Source organism: Pagrus pagrus (assembly GCF_965226575.1).
Source record: "Pagrus pagrus genome assembly, chromosome: 8".
NCBI classification, from domain to species: domain Eukaryota; kingdom Metazoa; phylum Chordata; class Actinopteri; order Spariformes; family Sparidae; genus Pagrus; species Pagrus pagrus.
This window is the reverse complement of record NC_140192.1, coordinates 24,550,793-24,572,968: the sequence shown is the minus strand read 5'-3', so window position 1 is coordinate 24,572,968 and position 22,176 is coordinate 24,550,793. Positions and strand designations below refer to the sequence as shown.

At 41.1% G+C, this 22,176-nt stretch overlaps 2 protein-coding genes across 3 annotated transcripts; both read right to left on the bottom strand.

The window, feature by feature from the left end:
• Nucleotides 1-4,229: 4,229 nt before the first annotated feature.
• On the bottom strand, nt 4,230-11,681 carry entpd4 (ectonucleoside triphosphate diphosphohydrolase 4). Of its 2 annotated transcripts, none has more exons than XM_084360805.1 (13): nt 11,509-11,681; nt 11,040-11,144; nt 10,758-10,955; nt 10,468-10,673; nt 10,223-10,373; nt 9,943-10,046; nt 9,240-9,299; nt 8,886-9,040; nt 8,098-8,264; nt 7,691-8,015; nt 6,401-6,486; nt 6,114-6,275; nt 4,230-5,422 (listed from the first exon to the last, which is right to left on the bottom strand). In XM_084360805.1, exons 2-13 carry the CDS (start codon nt 11,045-11,047, stop codon nt 5,188-5,190), a joined length of 1,857 nt encoding a protein of 618 aa, XP_084216931.1. In that variant the 5' UTR covers nt 11,048-11,144; nt 11,509-11,681; the 3' UTR covers nt 4,230-5,187. The 2 variants fall into 2 exon arrangements, with proteins under 2 accessions (XP_084216931.1, XP_084216932.1); XM_084360806.1 differs by having other exon boundaries at nt 8,910-9,040.
• A 4,382-nt stretch (nt 11,682-16,063) lies between these two features.
• Nucleotides 16,064-20,900, bottom strand: LOC311260730 (uncharacterized protein). The gene is made up of 5 exons (XM_084358900.1): nt 20,811-20,900; nt 19,926-20,218; nt 19,430-19,596; nt 17,935-19,082; nt 16,064-16,919 (listed from the first exon to the last, which is right to left on the bottom strand). The coding sequence occupies exons 2-5, from the start codon at nt 20,170-20,172 to the stop codon at nt 16,538-16,540; spliced, it is 1,944 nt and encodes a 647-aa protein (XP_084215026.1). The 5' UTR covers nt 20,173-20,218; nt 20,811-20,900; the 3' UTR covers nt 16,064-16,537.
• Nucleotides 20,901-22,176: the final 1,276 nt, after the last annotated feature.

Sequence of the window (22,176 nt, the reverse complement as noted above, 5' to 3'; positions counted from 1 at the left end):
TGTAGTTTTGGAGAAGAATTTCAAACTCAGAATTTTAATATTTATAAATAATGAGGTAATAGCACAAACTCAGAAATATTTATTTTTTCCTAACAAACAAACAAGCTGTTCTCAGAGGAAAGTAAGGTCAGAACATTGTTTGAAGCTTGAAAGGTGGCAGGGTCCGCCAAATATAAACAAAGTAAAACAGTATGAAATTGTGTTGTCCTTTAAGGTCAGTTTGTTTATTCAGTTTATTCGGTCACGAAAACGAAGAGAGTTTGTTTATGTGGTTTGTTTGGACATTACAAATTAGCCAACGAAGATTACAAGTTTTTCCCCAAAACTACGTAGTGCACCTTTAAGTAAGAGTACAAAAAGATTGACAGCAAAAATTACATTTTAGTAACAAAAGTACTCAGGATTCCCCTTCCAAGGAGTCAAATGAATACTATACTGGATTTTTATTAGTCTACTGATGAATTAACATGTGAGAAGTCGCTTTTAACTACTTTATGTTGCAGTTGATTATTTACTAATGCATCATGTTTATTAATGGCTCATATGTATTATGAAATATTGACATCATGTTAATAACACGTCTATGACAAAATCATGTGAATAATCCAAAGATTAGATTGGGCCTTGTGCATCTTTTGTTCATCAGTTCATCTTGTTGCCTTTTCACTAGTAATTGAGTAATTGTTCCATCTGTACACTTTTAAAAAAAAGTTATGGTTACAGGCTCTCTCCACCTTCCTACACTCGTATTGTGAGGGTAATTTATTTGCCAAAAGAAGAGACAAAATGCACAGTAAACAAAGTCAAAGTTAAATTTGATTGGCAATTCTTTTTTTTTCTTTTAAATTTCTATATATCACGATAATGTCATTATCATGTCATTTGGCCCCAATAATCATGTAGGCCTAGTTCAAATCTGATATCGAGACAGCCCTATGTGGGGGAGTAAAAACAGTACTTCCTTCTGAAATGTAGTGGGGTAGAAATGTAAAGTTGCAAAAAAGAAATAAAAACAAATACTGAAATAAAGGACAATAACTACACATGTACACATTAAGTTAGTGCAATTATTTATCGCCCAACGCTAGCTGTTATAGTATATTGTCCAATATATAAACAGAAACACGTTTGATGACGAGTTGTTATATCTGTAATTTTCAGGTATGGTGTTCTTGTTTGTTTTTACTAATCTTTAGCTTTGTGACAATATAGAACCACATTGAGTTTCAAATAAATTGAAAAACCTTTAAATGCTGCTGTGGTTATCCAGGTTTATTGTTCAAGGGCCTGATGATTAGACTAGAGACTGAACTCACTGAAAATAGTTATCTTTAAAAGGCACCGAGGAACCACAAACAAAAAGGTCTCTCTGAAACCAATTGGTGATACAATGAAACAGCTTACTGTCTAAATGACAGATGAGATGAGAAGAGAAAAGCAGACTCAAGAAGTTTTTTCACCCTCTCAAATTTGAACATTCGCGCATATAATCCCTGCTTCATGTCAAATAAACAGTCATGAAGTAGAGTGTATATAGTGGTGTGGTAAACCCCTTTACCTCCCAGCATAGAGATGCGGTGCATACATGCTTTAGTTTCATTTCCGGAATAAGAAGTATTACATTGTGATCACAATGTCAGACTCTATGAGATGATGCTACCTTACAGGTTCAAGTTTATTCAATTAAATTAGTTCAAAGAGCCTGTTAGAGGCCAATCATCTTAATGATTTTCCTCATTAAAGGTCTTATTCTTAATAATTTATCATTTGTTTTTTTTGGCCGTGTCATCCTATCTTTTGTTGCAGGCCAAAGTTTAAATTTCACTTTCTTATCCAACTGGATGCCAGTTTGTGTTTTAGGATCTCATCTGATTCAGCTGAGCGTGCTAAAGATTCAGTGGTTCTCTTTCAAACCTTTCTCCTTTTACACCAGACAGGTAGATGTGAACATTTGTTTCCTCTTTCCTTGTTGAACAGGCTGATCTGTCAAAATATTTCACAACGAAGAAACACTGAAAATGAGTTGGACTTGATCAATTGGCTATTCTGTGTCACTCACCATTGGCTGAAACATTAGCCCTAGGCACAAAGCACACAGCAGCGTCACTGTGGGTGTGTCGGCGAAGCAGTGTGACATATCAATGACTCAGCACTATAGGAGCCATCTTAAATAGCCACTTGTTGAGTGCTGTTGCAGCTGACACTCACATGTTGAGTAGGGAAGCCAAGCCAGAGGTGTAAGACTGACTGTCTCAACCTTTTCATGGTATATCACCATCAATTTGTCACACTTAAAGAGTTAACTGTCCTTTATTGTTAACTACAAGCCTCGATATGTGCAATATGACCTTTAATTGGACCATGTGTTCAGTCTAAAGTGAACAATTTGTATCAGAAATTAATGTTAAGTGAATGAATATCTGTTAGTTCTATAATATACTGATTTATAATGGACCAGATTTCTTTTTATTGTGGAAGTTGCAATGAATGAAGACACCTAACACAGCCAGCACTGGGTGGTCTAGTGTGTTCCACATGCAGAGGGCATCAAGTATTAACACTTCCCGCACACAGAGCACTTGAATAGTGTTGAGTGACTCTGCTGATTCCTCTCAGCCTACAATCAGTGTCAAAATAGCCAGCAAAATAATTGGCACGCAGCAGCTTTCTTTGGCAGATATTTACAACAGACAAATGCAGAAGGCAAGGCAAGGTCAAACTTGGCCAGCTCTGACTGAAGTTGTTCCTCTCCCATCTGGCCGGGGGACAGGCTTCCCAGGGCAAAAAGCAATAGGTTCAAATTTTCCTATGTTGCAAGTGTAATAATTGCACTTAATTTGCTCTAAAACCTTGACTGCACTGCTCACTACTTTATCATTTGAATTTAATTATTCATAACGAACAGATACATTTTCTTTTTCTGCTGTTGTGATGTTCTGTGTTCTCTTGTTTGCTGTGTTATGTGTTTTTTACGGTGGCCGACAAGGACAAACGCGCAGCAACGGCCAAACGCTGCAAATACACAAGATGCAGACCCAAAGACACACAAAACACATGCAACAACAAAATGCTGCAACGGAAAAATGCTGCAAACAAAGAAACGATGCAGAACCAAAGACACACAAACACACAAAACAAATGCGATAACAAAATGCTGCAAATACAGAAAAGATGCAAAACCAAAACGACACAAACCCCCAAAACACATGCAATAGAGAAATGCGGCATATTGAGTCAACACAACGGAAGTGTCCACACAACGGAAAAGCGCCAGGCCGCTAGGAGGTCCCGACCTCGCGACCTGGACCTATTACTGTATAGACCAGTCTGTATTGTACCTGACGAGAGTGAGCAAAACTTTTACAGAGGCGACATAAAAAGGTACGTGGTTTAAACATTTGGTTGTAATCTTTTACAATAATATAACAATAACAGTTCAAAAAGATTAACAGATTTACGTAGGCCTAACGCTAGCTGATTGTACGTTTTCTGTTTGTTTTTTTAGCTTAGCTTAGTTTAGCAAAAGATTACAATTATTTAAAACAATATTTTAAACTAATAATAAACTAATTTTACCTGTAGTGGGCTACTTTTGCAGTGTGAAACATTATGTTGCTTTTACTTAAAGCAACATAACGTAGAAATTGGCATTTTGTGCGATTTGGCGCCCCCCACAGATTCTGAGTGCAACACCACAGTCGTGAATACAAATCCCAGGTCTGTAAAAATTTGTAAGGCGTAATGTAGGTGCCAACTACAAACATAACATCATAACAATGTTGTGTCTTGAAAGCCTGCAGTAAACATGTATCTAACGTTATGATCCCACCCTCTCAGTGAAGTTACATAGTGCAGAAACAAGTGATAGGAGGGTGGAGTGGCTGCATCACCATTCACCCTATTACAAGACACTGTACCATCACAAGGATTTTAAAGCAGTCAGTTTAAGATAAAAAAAGTTACACAATGTCATGCTGGACATCGTTGGGGATGTTTTTGCACAGCTACGGAAACAGACCATCAGATTATCCACAGCGCTTCAGTTCATCCTCTCATGCAGCAAATCTTAAGTCAACTGGGATAAATTCTTCCCTTCCCAGTGCTGTCCAGAGAGGCTGGTGTTTACATTACACTTTGAGACCAACCACCTATTTCATATTCACTGCAAGGACATGCAGACACCGCTTGTTTAGTCTGAGCTCCTCCTCAGGAAATAACAGCCAGACAAGTTTAGCATAAAACCTTTATTACTGAACTGCAATGTGACAACATTTATTTCGCATTCATCTGTGCAAACATTTCACTAGACCATTTTGATATAAATAATGGGGGCATGTGCTCTCATTTACAGTCCCCTCACAGCAGTGATATGACGGCTTCTGAAAATGAAGCCCAACATAAATATATGCAACTGAATCCAACTCACAAGTCAGATGACCCAACATAAGAATTTCAGCAGGGCTTTCAGAGAAATTGATACTCTCGACAAAAGAGCTAATGCATTCTGGAGAGTTTCTGCCAACAGTGACCAGACATGTATTGCACTACTACAGCCATCAAAGGCTATTTGTCTTGTTGAGGCAGAAGACACACACACACACACACACGTACACACACACACACAAAAAAAGGGACCATTCCAGCTGGGAAAAGCATCTTAACTGCATTACAAAGTGCTCCACTAATTACAAATCGTATTGCATTTGAGGTTTGTGTAGAAATGGCAAGTGATCGTACCAACTATAAAAACAAAAAAGAAAAGATGTGATCGTACACATACAAAAGGCATAAAGAAAGGCAAAAGTCCAATAAGTTTCCAACGCAGAATACTTAATATTTGGGTATGGAAGATAGGCAAGCAAACCAAGTACCATCGTGTTTCTTTGTCTTTTTTAGAAACAAAAGAAAAAGACACCAGGAGGCAGTTGCCGTTGATTTTGATAATGGAGCAAGTCGCAGGCAAGAACATGAGTTCTAAAAAAGACATCTCAATATCAAATAAACAAAAAAATGTCAAGGGCTCAGGTAAGGAGGAGGACTTACATAAGATCATCCTCATTTATCCAATTCTAAGTACAATTTCTGTTACAACTCGTCGTAGGGAGCAGCCTTGTTTTCAATCCTCGGAGAGAAAAGGATTGAGGATTGGCTCTGGACATGCTGTCCAGACTTTATGCTCTGAAAGATTTAGAGAGTGATAGGGAGTGTTGGCGAGCCAAGGCCTTCCTCCAACCACGGTACAGAGGAGGGGGTGCAGCGCTGGGCTGCCCGCCGATGGATGCGGCGGAGTCGCAGTAAGTACAACATGATAGACAGCAACACAATGAAGAAACAAGCCAGGAATAAGTAGTGGTTGTTGAAAAAGGAGAAGCTGTGCCGCCAGTGAGAGTGCGCTCCTTTCAGACTCTCCTGCTGGATGTCTCTGAAAGAGGTGGAAAAAAAACACACCCATATTAGACCAGCTTTGAACAGGATATGACGTGTAAACAGAAACTGATTTACAGGTTGTCTTTGTGATTATATATTAAGACCTACGGACGTTTGCCTGGATACGTGTGTTAACAAGAATCCTGATTTTCCAGTTCTTGGGAGTTTACATTTCAATGAAGCAGAAATCAGGAATTTCTTTCCTTAATTATTCAAAGAACATTGATCAGGATTAACTCTTTTTTTCTAATGTTAAATCCCCCTTTTAAACTTAGTCCCAGATATAAATCATTTTAAAACTGTAGTATATGCTTAAAAGATGCCGGTGAATTGTTGAATATTTACTTTAACTGTTTTGTTGTTCAGTTTCATCTGTTGCGTCTATAATCTGTCGTATATTAGAGGCTTTGACAGAGCTCATTTCACACTCAGGATATGTTTGAGACCAGTGACATTCCTTCGCTTTAATTTCCCTCCTGCTGCTGTCTAAGCCCTCGTGCTACGCCCATGAACAGCCAATCCTGCGTACTGATCATTGTTTCAAACTCTTAGCTCATGTACAAAATAAGAGCTTTAAGAATTAACGCCTCCACTTACACTGAGGAATAGATTTAAGACGATTATTTTGACAGCTAACATTATTTAAGGCTAAGAATGGGACACGTGTGAGAGAAAATCTATCTTACCTCAAAGGCAGAAACCGTGTTCTGTAAAGAATAGCTCCAAGAGTCCACTGGACCTCTTTATCGTAGACCAACAGGGCAGTCTTCAGATTTTTATAATTGGCAGGGAAAGAAAATCCCGAGTGCAATACTTCGTACATCCACGCTGATTTGAAACACTGGTACCTGCAGACATAAACATAAAGCCGTTGATAAACATTCGAGTCCAAACTTAGCTGGCATCCTTTGTGGAAAGTGACAAACTGGTTAGTTGAGCTTTAGAGGCAGTTTAACAATCCTGCATATCTTACTTCAGTCTGTGAAGATCAGCATGAGAGGCGTACAAGCCGGAGTCAAAGCGCTCCCTCAGAGTCCTCCATTGGGTGGAACAGTAACTCTGTAAATGTTAAACTACAGCATTAGGGATGTTTCCAGGAATGTTTCCAGTGGTAAGATGCCATTAAATAATACAGTAAACTCTGTTGCTCCAGAATAATTTTACTATTAGAACCAATGCAGCATTATACTTTTGATCAACTCCACTAAATTCATATGTAGTAATAGAATATTTTATGAATTGGTTGTGAAAGAAGGTTTGGTAAGAAGATTATAACGATGCTAAATCAAATACTGTACGTGCCTTTGACTTCAGTCTAAGGGCCCTGACACACAAAGGCCAGACCTTAGATGAGTGTCTGTGGCCCAGTCAGTCAGTCGGCTCTTGCAGGCGGCTTTTCAGCTGACTGAGCATGCTGAATCCTTGGCCGAGGTACAGCTAAACGAATCAGTGCACGAGATAAGAAACGGAAAAAAGAAGGGAAAGCACCTCGAGCCTGACGCTTTAGTATCATGATTACATCGGTTTAATGTGGCGTCTCCGTGCTTTTCGCTCTGCCTCTTCACCTGTGCCATTTGCAACAACCTATCTGACATATTCTCGATCAGAAGTGGCTTGATTAACAAGAATGGTGTAAGAAAACGCTACTTTGACAAAACAGCGGAATCTTCTGGTTTCCCTTTTTGAGTGACGAAGACAGACTACTGCTACCTGGTGGTATGGAGAGTTATTTCCTCTAATGCAGGCGCAGAGCATACAAGCTAGTTAGTCGTAGTCTAATAGTCTTTGCTGTTGCGTTTAAGTGCAGCTCACAGAGACACAGTCTCCTTGTTTTTCACCTCCATCTCTTTGCCATTGCCATTTCCAACTTCTTAGCAGACATATTCTCAATCACAACGCTTTGTCTATCCACATCTATTTCCTCTAATGCGGGCAGAGACTGTACAAGCTAGTTGTCTGTCGGCCTTCGTTGCAGTTAGTTGTTTTTTTTTGTGTCTGTATGTTAAAAAAAAATCAATTCTGCAGAACATAACAGGCGTGGGGGTCTTAAAATCCTTATTTAAACAGTAAGTGAACCAGTTTGAGAAAGAATACAGCCAGTGGTGCTGTGATGATTAGCTATCTGACAGAATACACTGCAGCAAAATGTTACGGTCAAGTAAGAAGCTTTTTTCAAAAACAAAAATAGAGAATGAATTACACATTGAGGTTCCATCTGTCATGTCTCATGAGAGCAGACATGATTTCTCTTCATTGTATTTACCTTGGCAGCCCGGGCATACTTTGAAGCGTTATAATCCCCGCCCATGCGCAGCACATCCTCCGTGCAGTAGTAGAACTCAGAGAAGCCGTAGAACTGACTATTGCTGTAGTCGATGGATGGCTGGTAGATACCACTGAGGGAGGTCTGGGTCTCGTTGGTGCGGTTGAGGAACGGCTGCAGAATCTGCCTACACAGGTCAAAGTCTCCTGTGCCTCGCAGGTGGAGCCTCTGCATAGATGGACCGATCTCATCCTGCAGGTCTGTGGGTAGACACGGGTCCAGGAGCGGAGACTCTGCTGTCTCGCCAATATGCTGATCCAAGAGTCTGGAGGAAACAGTAATACACTGTTAATAAAAAAAGGAAAAATAAATCAATCAGAGGAACTCGATCTGGCTGTGGATCTCACTTGTTTCGAGTGGCAGTGTTTCTGAGGAGGTTCTCTTCATATCTTTGGCGTGCTGCATTTCCTCCAAAACCCAGGAAGGTAGACACATAAACACGATAAACGTGCTCTGTGCGATGTGCGTCACACCCCAGGTTGAACTCTGCCAGTAAGTTCTTGGCAACTTCCTCCTAGGGAACAAACAAAAATGAGCCTGGGAATGATGACACTCATAATTACCCATACATATCCTTATGTGTTTAACATCTATAGAGGACAGCAGTGTTGACATGCAACACGCTAATATATATTACTACAGCAGGTTACCTATGCTTCGGAGGCGATATAAACTAAATATTATTTCTCGGTTACCGTATCTCAAAAACACACCAGGAACAGAAACTCAGACTATCTAAAAGGATGACAGTGAAATTTGATTGAACATCATGTGGTGAAAGGGAAAACAATGAGGGCAGGGGGACAAGCATCGTCTGCCAAACCGACTACTGTACATGAATCACTAGAACACAAACAAAAATTCTTGCCATGGACAACCCTCACTGCTCTTGGCAGTCTCTGCATACATGACTTAATGTTCTCAGTGCAAAAGTCCTGCCATGGAGTCATGCAGCAGGCTTACAGTGTGCCCTTCAATAGTGATGAATGGAGAGCAGATCCTCTCCACGGGACAAAAATGGTGCATACAGGTTTAACCAGGGAATGACAGAGGTTGGAAGGAGGGAGAAGAACAAAGGGTGAGTGACAAAAAAACCAAAGACAGCACAAAAACAGAATTGGTTGTGGATAATAACCTGCTGTGGAGAAGCAAAGCTTACAGTTTTGGGCACTTCGTACGCGATCTGTGTGGAGACCCCGCCCATGTCCAGGACACCCGCTGTCCTTTTCCTCACCAGCGCCTCCTGCTGATCGTTGCCTGGGACATGTACCTCCACTACAGCTTCCCCGTCTTGAAAGATTGAACGGAGAAAGCAAACAGACAGGAAGGGTTCATCATGTGATTATTGTGTTTCTGCACATTTGGAGGAATATATGTGTTTCTTATATAGATTGGTTCACATGTACTAGATCAGCTATTAATGCAAAAAACAAAACAAAAACTTTTTAAAATGGCACCCTGTAGAAATACTAATGGTTTGAGTACTTACCATTGTGCACATGGTTAAACCTTCCGAGGACAAAGTTTATTCCAATCCATGCATAGACACCTAAAGCCAATGACGACAAGTTGTAATGTTAATATAAACTTTTACCAGATTCTTCAGTCTTAAATTAGGGTCGACAGTACAGTGAAGAATCTTAAATCCATTGTAATTTAGGAAATGCAAATTTCTTTCAAAGGTTGAACGATATATATCGACATCAGGAAATGTATCTCGGTATTGGTGGAATTTAGCCCATAAATAGAGTTTTTGACACAATATTTAGTCAAAAAATTGTTATTTACTACAATATTGCTGATCTTTGCTACTAGTCAAGAAAAGTAATATTTTGTTACAGCCTTGTTATGTTCATCTTTTAATAAAAATCGAAAATTTTATGCCCTCAATGAAATGTTGATTGTAATTTTCCCCCATGTTATCGAATATTGATATTTTTCAAGGTATCATATCAAAGTTAGAAATTACAGTATTGTGTCAGTAGAGACAACCACTACATAGTGATATTTACTGTTATCTGAATATAATATAATAATATAAAAATAATTTTTCGATAACATTTTATCAAATGTTATAAAATGATCAAACTGTTTGACAACATCGTGAATCTAAAGCTGCAACTGCAATAAATTATAGTTGAGCATGCTGATTGTCAGTCCTGTCTATTCTTATAATTATTCCTTTTATTTACCTTCCTGTTTTCCAGAAATCACTTCCACGTGGGAATCAGAGAAGAGGAAGTTGAAGTGGACAGGGATGTCTGTTCGCAGGTCCTCAAGAAGTGCCTCCTGTTGACTGAGATTAAACCACAGAAACATCATTGTAAAATGTATTTCCATAATACAAACTGATGCTTTTCCCTTTTCCGTGCATGTTTAAAAGTGTATTTCTTGCAGCTAAATCTAAATCTGGGGTTTCTAGAGGCAGTGAGAGTAAACATGATAAGATGATACTCATTTGCCCGACTGTACCTTTCAGGCAGGATTCTCATTCCAGCTGTGCACAGGATGTACAGAGGTGTTTCCTGGTGCTTATTTTTGGGGATATGTTGGGCTGCAAAGCTCAGCAATGGATAGATATAATCACTGGCTTTCTCCGGCGTTTTAGCCAATTCAGAGATTCCTGCAAGGAAAAACATTAAGACCAAATAAATAACAAGCTTATATTTTAATTACTGCAGAATCTTTACGCAAACAGCACTAATTCCTCTTCTTACCCGGTTTGATCTTCATGACCACTGGCTTGCGGTGTTGATCTCTCATTTGCTGAATGTCCAGCAGTTCATGAGGGTTACCATTGTGCCGGGGCCAGCAGTACACAAACACCCTGGAGCCGCTGCTGCCACAGTCCACCACCAGGCCATAGTTCAGGTTGGGGTTGCTTGTGTCTGTTGCATCCACATCTGTCACCCGTGCCAAGTGCCTTTTAAACAACACAGAATTATTAAGATATTATTCTCTGTGTTGATCATAATATAAAGGACCTGGAGAGAAGCGTGTGGTTTACCTGTGGAAGTGATTCTCCTTTCTGATCCAGCTCGCGTGGCCCTTCCCAGTGACAAGCAGCAGGTAGAGCAGTCCAATGAGGCAAAGCACCAGGCCGATGAAGAGCAGCTGTCTGAGGGAGGGTATCAGGAGCCGAGGGAGAACCTGGGATGGCAGGCTGAAATGCCATGAGGCTGGGAAAAGGCACGAAAAGCTGATCCTGTCAAGAGATAAAAGAAAGGAGAGCCTCAGCAAAGTATTTCTAAATATGTCACAGATATGAATCAGATGAAGGCAAACAAACCTTCCCATGATGCAGATTGTTGGTTTAATTAAGAATCAGTGTGCTGAGGGAGGGACTGGGCTTGTTCCGTGGCTCCATCACGTTTTCCTTACTTGTCACCATGACCTTTGGGAGGAAAATATCAGAAATATTACCATTATTTAGTTATCAACTTCTGAGCTCTTGTATGAGAAAGGCCTAATAAAACATAACGACAAGTTGTCGCATCGCTGGGATGTATCGACGTCGTAATAACAGGCGATTTCAACGTATTCGAGCTGTTAAAAGAGATGAGCCGAACTGAAAAGACGACGGTGAAACACTACTATTAAAAATTAAGTAAGAAATGTTAGCTAACACAAGTGTTGTCAAATGTCTGCGATAGTGTAGCAGCGAGCTAAAAGACCTGGATTTGACATGTTTAAACACATCGTCATGGTCACCACGGTGAACTTAAATGTTCGTGGCCTTTAAATGATTTCATACTTACGGCCAAAAAAGTGTAAGTCCCTCCTTTCCTAGAAACATTTACATTTCTGAGCAGCCAGATGCTAACCGCTGGCTAACATGAACCGAGTATGTGGCAGGTCTCCGGTGAGTGACGTGGGTGTCCCGGACACGGTGTGTTTGATTTTCATCTCCGCGTCGGCCGGAGAGCAGCAACAACATAGGTAAACCAAAAACCGCCCAACATTCCTCTATTTCTATGACATTAATGGCGCGCTGTAACCAGGGTTCAGGCGCATTACCGCCACCTAGTGGCTGGAATGTGTACCATAAGAAATCAATGCATAATAAGTCCAAATCCTATTTCTCTTAAAAAAAAATGATACATACAGTACAGACCAAAAGTTTGGACACACCTTCTCATTCAATGAGTTTCCTTTCTTTTCATGACTATTGACATTGTAGATTCACACTCAAGGCATCAAAACTATGAATTAACACATGTGGAAATATGTACTTAACAAAAAAGTGTAAAACAACTGAAAATACGCCTTATATTCTAGTTTCTTCAAAGTAGCCACCTTTTGCTCTGATTACTGCTTTGCACATGTAGCCCGGCAGTCTGAATAGCCATTCTAGTATTCTCAGGTTTGGTGGCTCGCCGCTGCCGCCTAGTGGTGTGACTGAGCAATGGGAATTACGGGAAGTCACTGACGGGTGTTTAGAGTCAGAGGAATAAAGAGACGAGCGTGGAGAGTTGAGTTAACAGTCAGAAGAGTGTCAAAGTAAATAGGGTAGGTAGTGGAAACAGGAGAGAGGAAACTGTGTTAACAAGGTTTAGGTTGGGGCATTGTGCACTAAACAAAACACTGAAAATGATAGGGAAACATCAAACCGGTTTGTGTGAGGGTTGTCAGGAAGAGGAGTCAGTGGAGCATGTGCTTCTACAGTGTAGGAAATACAGGGCACAGAGAGAGATGATGAGGAATAATCTGAGGGAAATAGGGGTGCAAGAATTCACATTAAAAGGATTACTGAGTATGGGTGAGAGAGCACAGGTCCGGATACTGTTAGCTTTCTTAAGGGATACAGGGATTTTTCATAGGATATGATGGATAAGTAGGAGTAGGGTGTTAGGGTGACTGACTTGATTGTAGTTCAGGGTGTGTGTGTGTGTGCGCGTGTGTTCTATTATGTATTTATTTATAGTCATTTGGTTTGGGGTTTGTTTTGTTCTTGTTTTGTTTTGTTTAGTTTTGGTTTTGAAGGGAATCAGATTGTGAACCTAAGTCTATTGTCTGATCCACACTCCGGAGCAGAAGGTGGCGGTAATGCACCATTAAGCTGGATGCCAACCGCCGTAAAACCACAAGAAGAAGAAGAAGAAGCAGTTGAGTTAACAGTGGCAGCAGAAAGCTGTATTTGGAAGAGACAACAGTTCATTACTTGTCTCAAAAATAGAAAGTAGCAAGGCTACGTTAGAAGAGTTTTTGACCGTGGAAAGAGAAGTCGTCCGACGTCGCGGAGTTGTGGACCCGTCTGAACGACGTGGCTATTGAATATCCCGGTGAGTTAGCTGTTAGCAAACACGGTGAATTAGCTTTCTGGTTGATAACTTGCATTAGGTTATAACTTGAGACTGTGGATTAATTGTGTTAAAAAACCAGTCGGGATAAGTTCATGGTGATATTATGAACGGTGTGTTATTTGAAAATGCTAAATAGGCCTATTGGTCGGCTAATTAAGGTAACTTAGCAGACAGTTAATGTTATGTGGTTGATGTGTGAATATATTCTTTGAGTTATTTTATTAAGCATATGTGAGTGTAATGTTATTATGTGAAGTATGAGGGATTGTGTGATACTGTGTGGAAAAAAGACTTTTGATAAGGACAATTATTAATTTTACCTGCACATTTTGTGCAGGCTGGTTTTTTGTTGAGCTGTTCTACAGACTGGATACAGACTGGATTGAGTTGCTCAAGCTGCCTTCATCCCGCTGCCTTCTGGTTTCCACCTCATCATTCCCCTTCTTCACTGCTCTTCAGTCGTCGTCCCCACCATTTCAGTCCTCCCCTCACCTCACTGCCTTCGTCATTTGTGACCAGGATGGACAGTCTTTCTCATAAAGGGTGGGAGGAACTTGAAATCACTCAAAACGAACTGAAATATTCACAAACTCAAGTTGAGTAACCAAAGACTGATTCATACTCACCTTGTGACACAACGAGTGTACATTTTTTTTGTTTATTGAGATCTCATTTTGTTGTTTTTGTTTTTTGGTTGGGTCCCAACATTTATTTGTGCATTGGGTATACAAGGTTACAGCTAAAATTCATGGCAAACCTTTGCCATATTTGTTTTGGCATTGAACATTTAATTGTGCAATTGGGTCAGATGTGTGTGTTAATTTTGGTTATGCCCAGCTGTATACCAAGTTAAAGGTCCTTCGTTAAGCATATTGAAGGGAAATAACTGTTAAATATTGAAACAGAAAACAATACAGTGAATTTAAGCGGTTCAGCTGTTAGTGTGAGTATTTGTGGGAAGAAATAAAAGGGTTTCATTTACTCTACTGCTCTAGTCTCCTCTTAGGCCGCGTTCAGACTGCAGGTGAATCTGATTCAAATCAGATTTCTTCTCAAATCAGATTTTTAGGGCTGACTGTTCACACTGTTTTTAGCAAGTGTCCAAATCGGATTTGGCTCTGTTCAGACTGGGCCACATTTATTGACCGATCTGACAGGTTGCTGTAGCAACGACGTCGGAGCGGAGGCATCAAAGTGGCGTCACGGACAGTCAAAACTGATCTGAGTGTTTGGAGCTGTTCAGACTGAGACGCATCTGTCCAAATGAGATTTGAAACTACCTCCCGGAGCTGGTTTCAATCTGGTTTGCAAAAATCAGATTTCATGTGATTTGTGACTGTTCAGACTTCAAAAGAGCCATCCGTTTCCAATCTGGATGGGCTAAAAATCTGATTTTGGCTGGCAGTCTGAACGCGGCCTTAGAGCCTAGATAATTGGACATACCTGCAGGGTTGGTGGAACACACGCCAGGTGGGTTACACACACACTCTGCATTCTCTTGATGAGCTTCAAGAGGTAGTCACCTGAAATGGTTTTCACTTCACAGGTGTGCCCTGTCAGGTTTAATAAGTGGGATTTCTTGCCTTTATAAATGGGGTTGGGACCATCAGTTGTGTTGTGCAGAAGTCAGGTGGATACACAGCTGATAGTCCTACTGAATAGACTGTTAGAATTTGTATTATGGCAAGAAAGAAGCAGCTAAGTAAAGAAAAACGAGTGGCCATCATTACTTTAAGAAATGAAGGTCAGTCAGTCCGAAAAATTGGGAAAACTTTGAAAGTGTCCCCAAGTGCAGTCGCAAAAACCATCAAGCGCTACAAAGAAACTGGCTCACATGAGGACCGCCCCAGGAAAGGAAGACCAAGAGTCACCTCTGCTGCGGAGGATAAGTTCATCCGAGTCACCAGCCTCAGAAATCGCAGGTTTACAGCAGCTCAGATTAGAGACCAGGTCAATGCCACACAGAGTTCTAGCAGCAGACACATCTCTAGAACAACTGTTAAGAGGAGACTGTGTGAATCAGGCCTTCATGGTAGAATAGCTGCTAGGAAACCACTGCTAAGGACAGGCAACAAGCAGAAGAGACTTGGACATTAGACTAGTGGAAATCTGTGCTTTGGTCTGATGAGTCCAAATTTGAGATCTTTGGTTCCAACCACCGTGTCTTTGTGCGACGCAGAAAAGGTGAACGGATGGACTCTACATGCCTGGTTCCCACCGTGAAGCATGGAGGAGGAGGTGTGATGGTGTGGGGGTGCTTTGCTGGTGACACTGTTGGGGATTTATTCAAAATTGAAGGCATACTGAACCAGCATGGCTACCACAGCATCTTGCAGCGGCATGCTATTCCATCCGGTTTGCGTTTAGTTGGACCATCATTTATTTTTCAACAGGACAATGACCCCAAACACACCTCCAGGCTGTGTAAGGGCTATTTGACCAAGAAGGAGAGTGATGAGGTGCTGCGCCAGATGACCTGGCCTCCACAGTCAACGGACCTGAACCCAATCGAGATGGTTTTGGGTGAGCTGCACCGCAGAGTGAAGGCAAAAGGGCCAACAAGTGCTAAGCATCTCTGGGAACTCCTTCAAGACTGTTGGAAGACCATTTCAGGTGACTACCTCTTGAAGCTCATCAAGAGAATGCCAAGAGTGTGCGAAGCAGTAATCAAAGCAAAAGGTGGCTACTTTGAAGAACCTAGAATATAAGACATATTTTCAGTTGTTTCACACTTTTTTGTTAAGTATATAATTCCACGTGTTAATTCATAGTTTTGATGCCTTCAGTGTGAATCTACAATTTTCATAGTCATGAAAATAAAGAAAACTCTTTGAATGAGAAGGTGTGTCCAAACGTTTGGTCTGTACTGTATATATTCTAACACTTTCATTGAAAATGGCCAAAATACACAACATGACGACATTAAATATTAGTCTATATAGAGAATAAAAAATTGCCACGGGGAAAACAGTATGGTAATCAAATCAAACTCCATTAACTTAGACAAAAACATGATTGTAAAAATCTTTATTTAAAATACAATACAAAAGATACAGTATGCAATCTATCCAAGGCACCATAAGAGTAGGTCACATACGTTTTGATATGAGACAAGTGCTATGGACATAATATACATAATACATACTGTATATATGTCAGTGTAAAGAGAGAGGTGCTTCTGTTGGTGGGGTCTATTTTAACATGCAAGAGCTTTTTACATGCATGAGAACATATAAAACACAATTAAAGTAATAGGTATCCTTTAAGTTAACCAAACTTAATTTCTCCCTCAGCTGTAGTTCAACTTCTTCTAGTGTGCAGTAATTGGTAAGTTGTAAAGTTATATACTTTGAAAGTAACTTCCCCCAAAGTGCTAATGTAATTGATACTGTAAAAAGAGTGCAGTGCATTTGTATTTTTAATCAGTTAAAGCATTATTTATCCACGTTCATCAGTGTTGCTCCTGTGCTGGAAGGTTTCTTCACTAAGACCAGACAACTTCTACTTTCCTGAATGCCTTGCATTCCAACCATCCACTCTGACTGATCTGCCAGCAGCAACTCACATCTACAAACCTGAGTCTCTTGCTCCGTAGCATTATACTTTTCACAGTTGCTGCCCTCACATCTGTTCGCGGAACTTCAATGTGTTGTACCCGTCCGAGTGGCAAGTCTGTGAGAGAAACAAAGACAGGCTGGTCCTCTCTGAAGATCTGTACATCCTGTAAAACCCAGTCCAGAGAGCACGGCAGGGAGACCAGTGAGAGCTTCTCCAGTAGAGGAGAACCAGCCAGGAGACACCTGAGCACCCTCTTCAGGGACATCCAGGACATGACAGGCTTCATTTGGCTGTGCTCGTAGGAGAATCTTCATAGACACAAGGAAGATGAATAAAGAAGATGACTTGATTAGGCAGTTTTAACCTTAAAAGCTTTATCAAATTATGCTTGACTCAGATGCAGTGATTTGTGGCTAAAGAATATTTGACACCACTGTAATGTTAGCAGACTGAACTTTGGATTTTGTGAATACAGCTCTGATTCATAGAAGCTAAAGAGAGAAATGCATCTATTTATTGTAAAGATTGTTAAATGCAAAGATAACACACTAATGCGCCTTTTTAACTCTTTCAGAAAAACTGTTACAACAAGCTTTCCTTGAAAAAGAAATAAAAATATACGAGTAGATTAGTAGTATTGTTGGTGAAAGAAACAAAGATAGCCGTGATAAAAGCATGACAACATGAACCACGAAAATTATTGATCAAAACTGGCTTGCAGCGGTTCCTTAGTTACAACCACTCCTGTTTATTCTGGTGAACATTATTGACTCTCATTATTTGAGCACTAACAATAAACATTACTGAGTCCTGTGGGGACTTTCTACTTCCCATTCAAACAGTATCTGCGGGGGCTGTTCAGCTGGGTTCATGTTTGGTTTTTGAATTCTCCCATTGGGAGACACTAAAGGTGAATAGAATAACATTTTCAACTCATAAATATACACATGAAACCTCCCCTGTTGATTACTTACGAGAAGACAAGTATGTTTTTGTATTATACGTTTTCTGAAATCTTATGTACACATACGAAAATCAGGCGTCATCTAAGTAAATGTGCATAAATTTGTATGCATGGCCCAAAAATAAATCTGAACACTGGATTAAGCTAAATTCAAAATTCTTGTTTTATTTCGTTGACATATTAGAGTCAAAAGGTTTTTACTGAGGGGATCCTGGATATCTCTTCATCAATCTATGAATAAAATATTCAACAAACACACGACTGCATGTGCAGGAACAACAGTAACAGTAAATGCTTGCAGTTGGTCGATCTTTGATGTGTGTTCAATAGTTCCCAGTGTACCTCAACAGTAGCCTTACTTGAGTGTGAGAGAGCAGAGGTCAGGCAGCCGTGGAAGATCCCGATCATCCTGCTGATCCTCCTCGATTTCTTCTATCTGTGACACGGTGGGAGGCTCAGCGGAGATGAGCAGGTCTCTGAGTCTGGGACAGGCTTTGATGACCTCCAGCAGAGGGGTGTGAGGGCTGGTTTTCACCCCTTCCAGGGTGAGAGAGAGCAAGGACGAGCCTGCAACTTGCAAGGCAGGAAGGAGATCTACCAGAGGGCCTGAGTAGTGAAGTGAGAGGCTCCGCAGCTGGCCTGACCACTTCTGGAGGCCTGCGGCTAACAGAGAGCGCTGGTTTCTTCCTCTTGTCCCCTCATAATCGTCAACGTTCACAGATATGGAGTGGATGTTTGGACACAAACGACTTATACTGTCTAGAGAGTCACATGATAAGCTGCTAACGTCCTTTAAGCGCAGGATTGGGCGTTCATTGCCTGATTGAGATACTCTCCCCTTTTCTTCTGAGCAACTAGGTCCCTCATCTTCCTCATTTCCACCACCATATCCCTCCCATAACATCCTCTCCTCATCTTCTTCATCTGCAGCTTCTGCTCCTTCTCCCTTTCCCCTACAACTATCCATGCCCTGCCTGTGCCTCCACCCCTCCCACACCTCCTCCAGCCTGGGAATCCCTTCTCTGTCAGTGAACTCATCCGTCTGCTTGAACTCTCTGTGGTGGATGAGACGGCAGGCCTGCGCGAGCCCGTCCATGGCCACTCTCTCCAGGCCGGGCAGTGAGAGGAGAAGGTAGGCGGCAGCCGCCACAGGGTCTCCCTCTTGTTCCCCAAACCCAATATCCAGAGCGAGCAGACTGCTGAGGGGGAGAGGAGACAGAGGTGCAGAGGGGGAAACAGAAGATTGGGATGTAGAGGTGCAGCCAGGGGAAAAAAAGGAAGCCCCACCTCCAAGAGGAAGTAGCGCAGCAGGGGAAAGGAAGTGACAGCGGGATACGTCCAGATGGCGCAGAAAACGACAGCTGCTGGTGATCGTCCTGATTACACATCTGTCGCAAGGTGTACCAGCCAGGGAGAGCGAGCGCAGGGCAGGTAGACAGGAGAGGGTTTCAGACAGGACCTTTGAGGGCAGCTGCTGGGCTCCAGTCAGATCCAGACTCCACAGACCCTGAGACAAAAAGACTTAAAAGCGTTACAGGCCAGACCCAGGATTCAAGAGTCTTAAATCGATTTTAAACTGCGTTATTTACACCCTCAACACGCCATCGAGCTCATGTCAATGTTTTATGGACTTCACCCGACTTTCCATCAGCATGAGGGCGAGTAGATAATAGCAAAATAATAAAAAATCAGACATACAGAATTTCTCTCTTAGAATAACTGATGCACCATCTGTGCAGCTGACTCAACTGTTAACTGCACTTTCAGGTTTTATTGGTAAAAGACAAAATGTACAAAAGCCCTCAGCTGCAGTCAGTAGCTGATAAAGGACATGGAGACAGGATTCCCTCTCACCTGACAACGTGCAGCAATGTGGGGACAGAGGGCCGCGTTGACCAGATTACAACACTTTTCCATAGACAGCACCCGGAGTTGGGGGACCAGCAGGAGGTGGAGGGCTGCTCGGGTCAACTGCTTTCTGCTGCACAGCAGCGACATCAGCTCCTCGACCAGATCACCCGCTACAGGAGAGCAAAAGACGGAAAGAGACACAGACAGGGAGATATTGTAGCAGGATTAGAAGTAATCAAAATCTACTGATAGTTTCATGTAAAGCACACATGAGGAAGCGGAAATGTCTACATCCCTATATTCTATTTATGACTCACTCTGCATGTGAGTAAATGGGATGTGTTTCCTTATATGTAGACTTTTATTTCAGTTTTCTTTCATTTCAATTCATGCTGATACAAGGTATCAGTATATTACTCGAGTGTACAAGGACATTTTACCTACAAGACAGAGACAAAACATGTGATCATGTCTGTTAAATAAGCTCCCACAGACTCACGCAGCAAGTTGAAAGGCCCCATGATGTATCTGAAGGAATAATGATCCATGTAGTTGTCAGCGTAGTCCTTCACCCACACGTCCTTCATGTTGTCAGCGAGGCTCAGCAGACACAGCCGTGTCAAGGAATACACAGAGCCGTCTTCATCCGTCTTCCCAGAGGCTCCCCTGAACTTCACTTTCCTCACCTTCCTCTCCCTGGGCTTAGCATTCGCTCGACCACCACCCGCAGCCTGAAACAGAGGCATTGCTGGACCGCAGTGGCTGGTCTCAGTGTCGAGGTGGATGCTGGGCCTGTGTGATGAGATGGTCGACAGGATGGAGAAGGAAAAAAAACCTTATTACTGATACCAAAAATTATGTTTCTTCTAATATTTCTTGAACTTGATGAAAGATTAATAATAAAGTTAAAAAAAAAAAAACAGTTGAATTGGTACAACCAGTGCTCTCATAGAGACCAATGTTCACATAAAAACAAGTGGCAAACTCCTAGTTTTACTGTTTTTATTGTTTATTCATTTATTTATTTTTCTCTATTCATGGTTTATTTAACAGGTACAGATGCAATATACAAAGACAGACTGAAACAGTATATAGCCTACTTACAAGTATATACTGTTTATAGCAGATGTTAATTTGTAACACCTCTCTCAAGAAGGGCTTTCATGAGATATACAAATAGATAAATACAGTAAACTTTGTACAGCAAGATAAAATAAAGCACACATTTAAAAAGGAATTGTGGGCCAATAGATTGTGAATTACCAGTTATACGTTTTTTATGACTATAACTTTGTCCTGCGACAAACCGAAAGTAAGGTAAACACAGCCTGTACATGACCGTGTAACATCCAGTCACAAGTATCTCTGATGCACTGACACCTACCTGACAGATCAACTACAAGACGTTGTTCTGTCCAAGAAGTAGAAGACAGGAGGTGAGGAGAAGTAAAGTGCCACCCTTTGCTCTCCCAACACTTCTTCACTTCCTGGTTGGATACGTCACGTGACAAACTAGTCCCTTAGCCCTAAGTTTTGTCTCTCAGGCACGACTTCCTCTCGGGCTGTGTAAATCAATGAACTTCAGCCAAGCACACACACACAATACATGCACATTGACAATCTGATTGTCGAGGTGGTGATATGCAGCCTCAAGGGTAATGTCTTCCTTAAAGATAACACCCAGGGCAAAAATAACCCAAGTAATCAATTATAACTAACAAGCACTTTGAAACCACATTTTTTAGTCTTTTTTGCAGGATATAAAGTATAGATAACAGATAACATTCAAAACTACAAAAATATCTATAATGCATTAAAACTTTAAAGGTGCACTCTGTCATTTTTGGGAGGAAATGACAATGACAAGTTAAAGGACAAACCAATTTCATACTGTTTTACTTTGTTTATATGTGGCGGACCCTGCCACCTTTCTGGCCTCACATAGTGATCTGGGGACCATATTTTCCTCTGTGAACAGCTTGTTTTACAATTCTGAATTTGAATTTCTTCTCCAAAACTACACAGTGCCCCAAAACTTCACATACATACTACAGTTTATGAAACATTTACACTTACACAGAGGGGAAAAAACACAGACCTCTGCATAAAATTGTATTTTTCCAAAAAACAAGAGACATTAAAGTCCCCATAAAATAGAGTTGCTCTTCTTCAGTTTTGTTTGGGACTCCTTAAAGGTTCAGTGCGTAGGATTTAGTGGAATCTAGAGGTGAAGTTTCCGATTGCAACAAACTGAATACCGCTGGCCTCAACCTGCCCTTTAAAGGTCATAAGAGAAAAAGTGGTGGCCACTAAAAACGCGAAAGGCCCGCTATAGGCCAGAATAAATGTTAGCACAGTAGGTTTCTGCAAACTGCAGATCAGTTCAAACTTTATGTTTCTATATGTTACAACTTTTTTCTGTTTCTTTAGGTTCGATTTTTATTTTTCTCTTGTCATAATGCTGTGCTTATGCTCTGGTTAGGTTTAGTTACAAAAACCACTTGGTTAGGATTAGGAAACAATCATGGTTTGGCTTGAAATCCCTATTTTGTTGCCACAAACATTGCAGGAAATGGACGTCCCGCAAAATTGATCCCGCTTTTGTAGCCTGTAACTCCACCATCATCCCCTCCCTGCACCTCTCGATATTAAGAGTGAGGTGATAAACATGTATGTGAATGGGATATGACACGTTTTGTACAAATGTTAATATACATACATAGCCTATGACATGTATTGTAGTGTCTGTG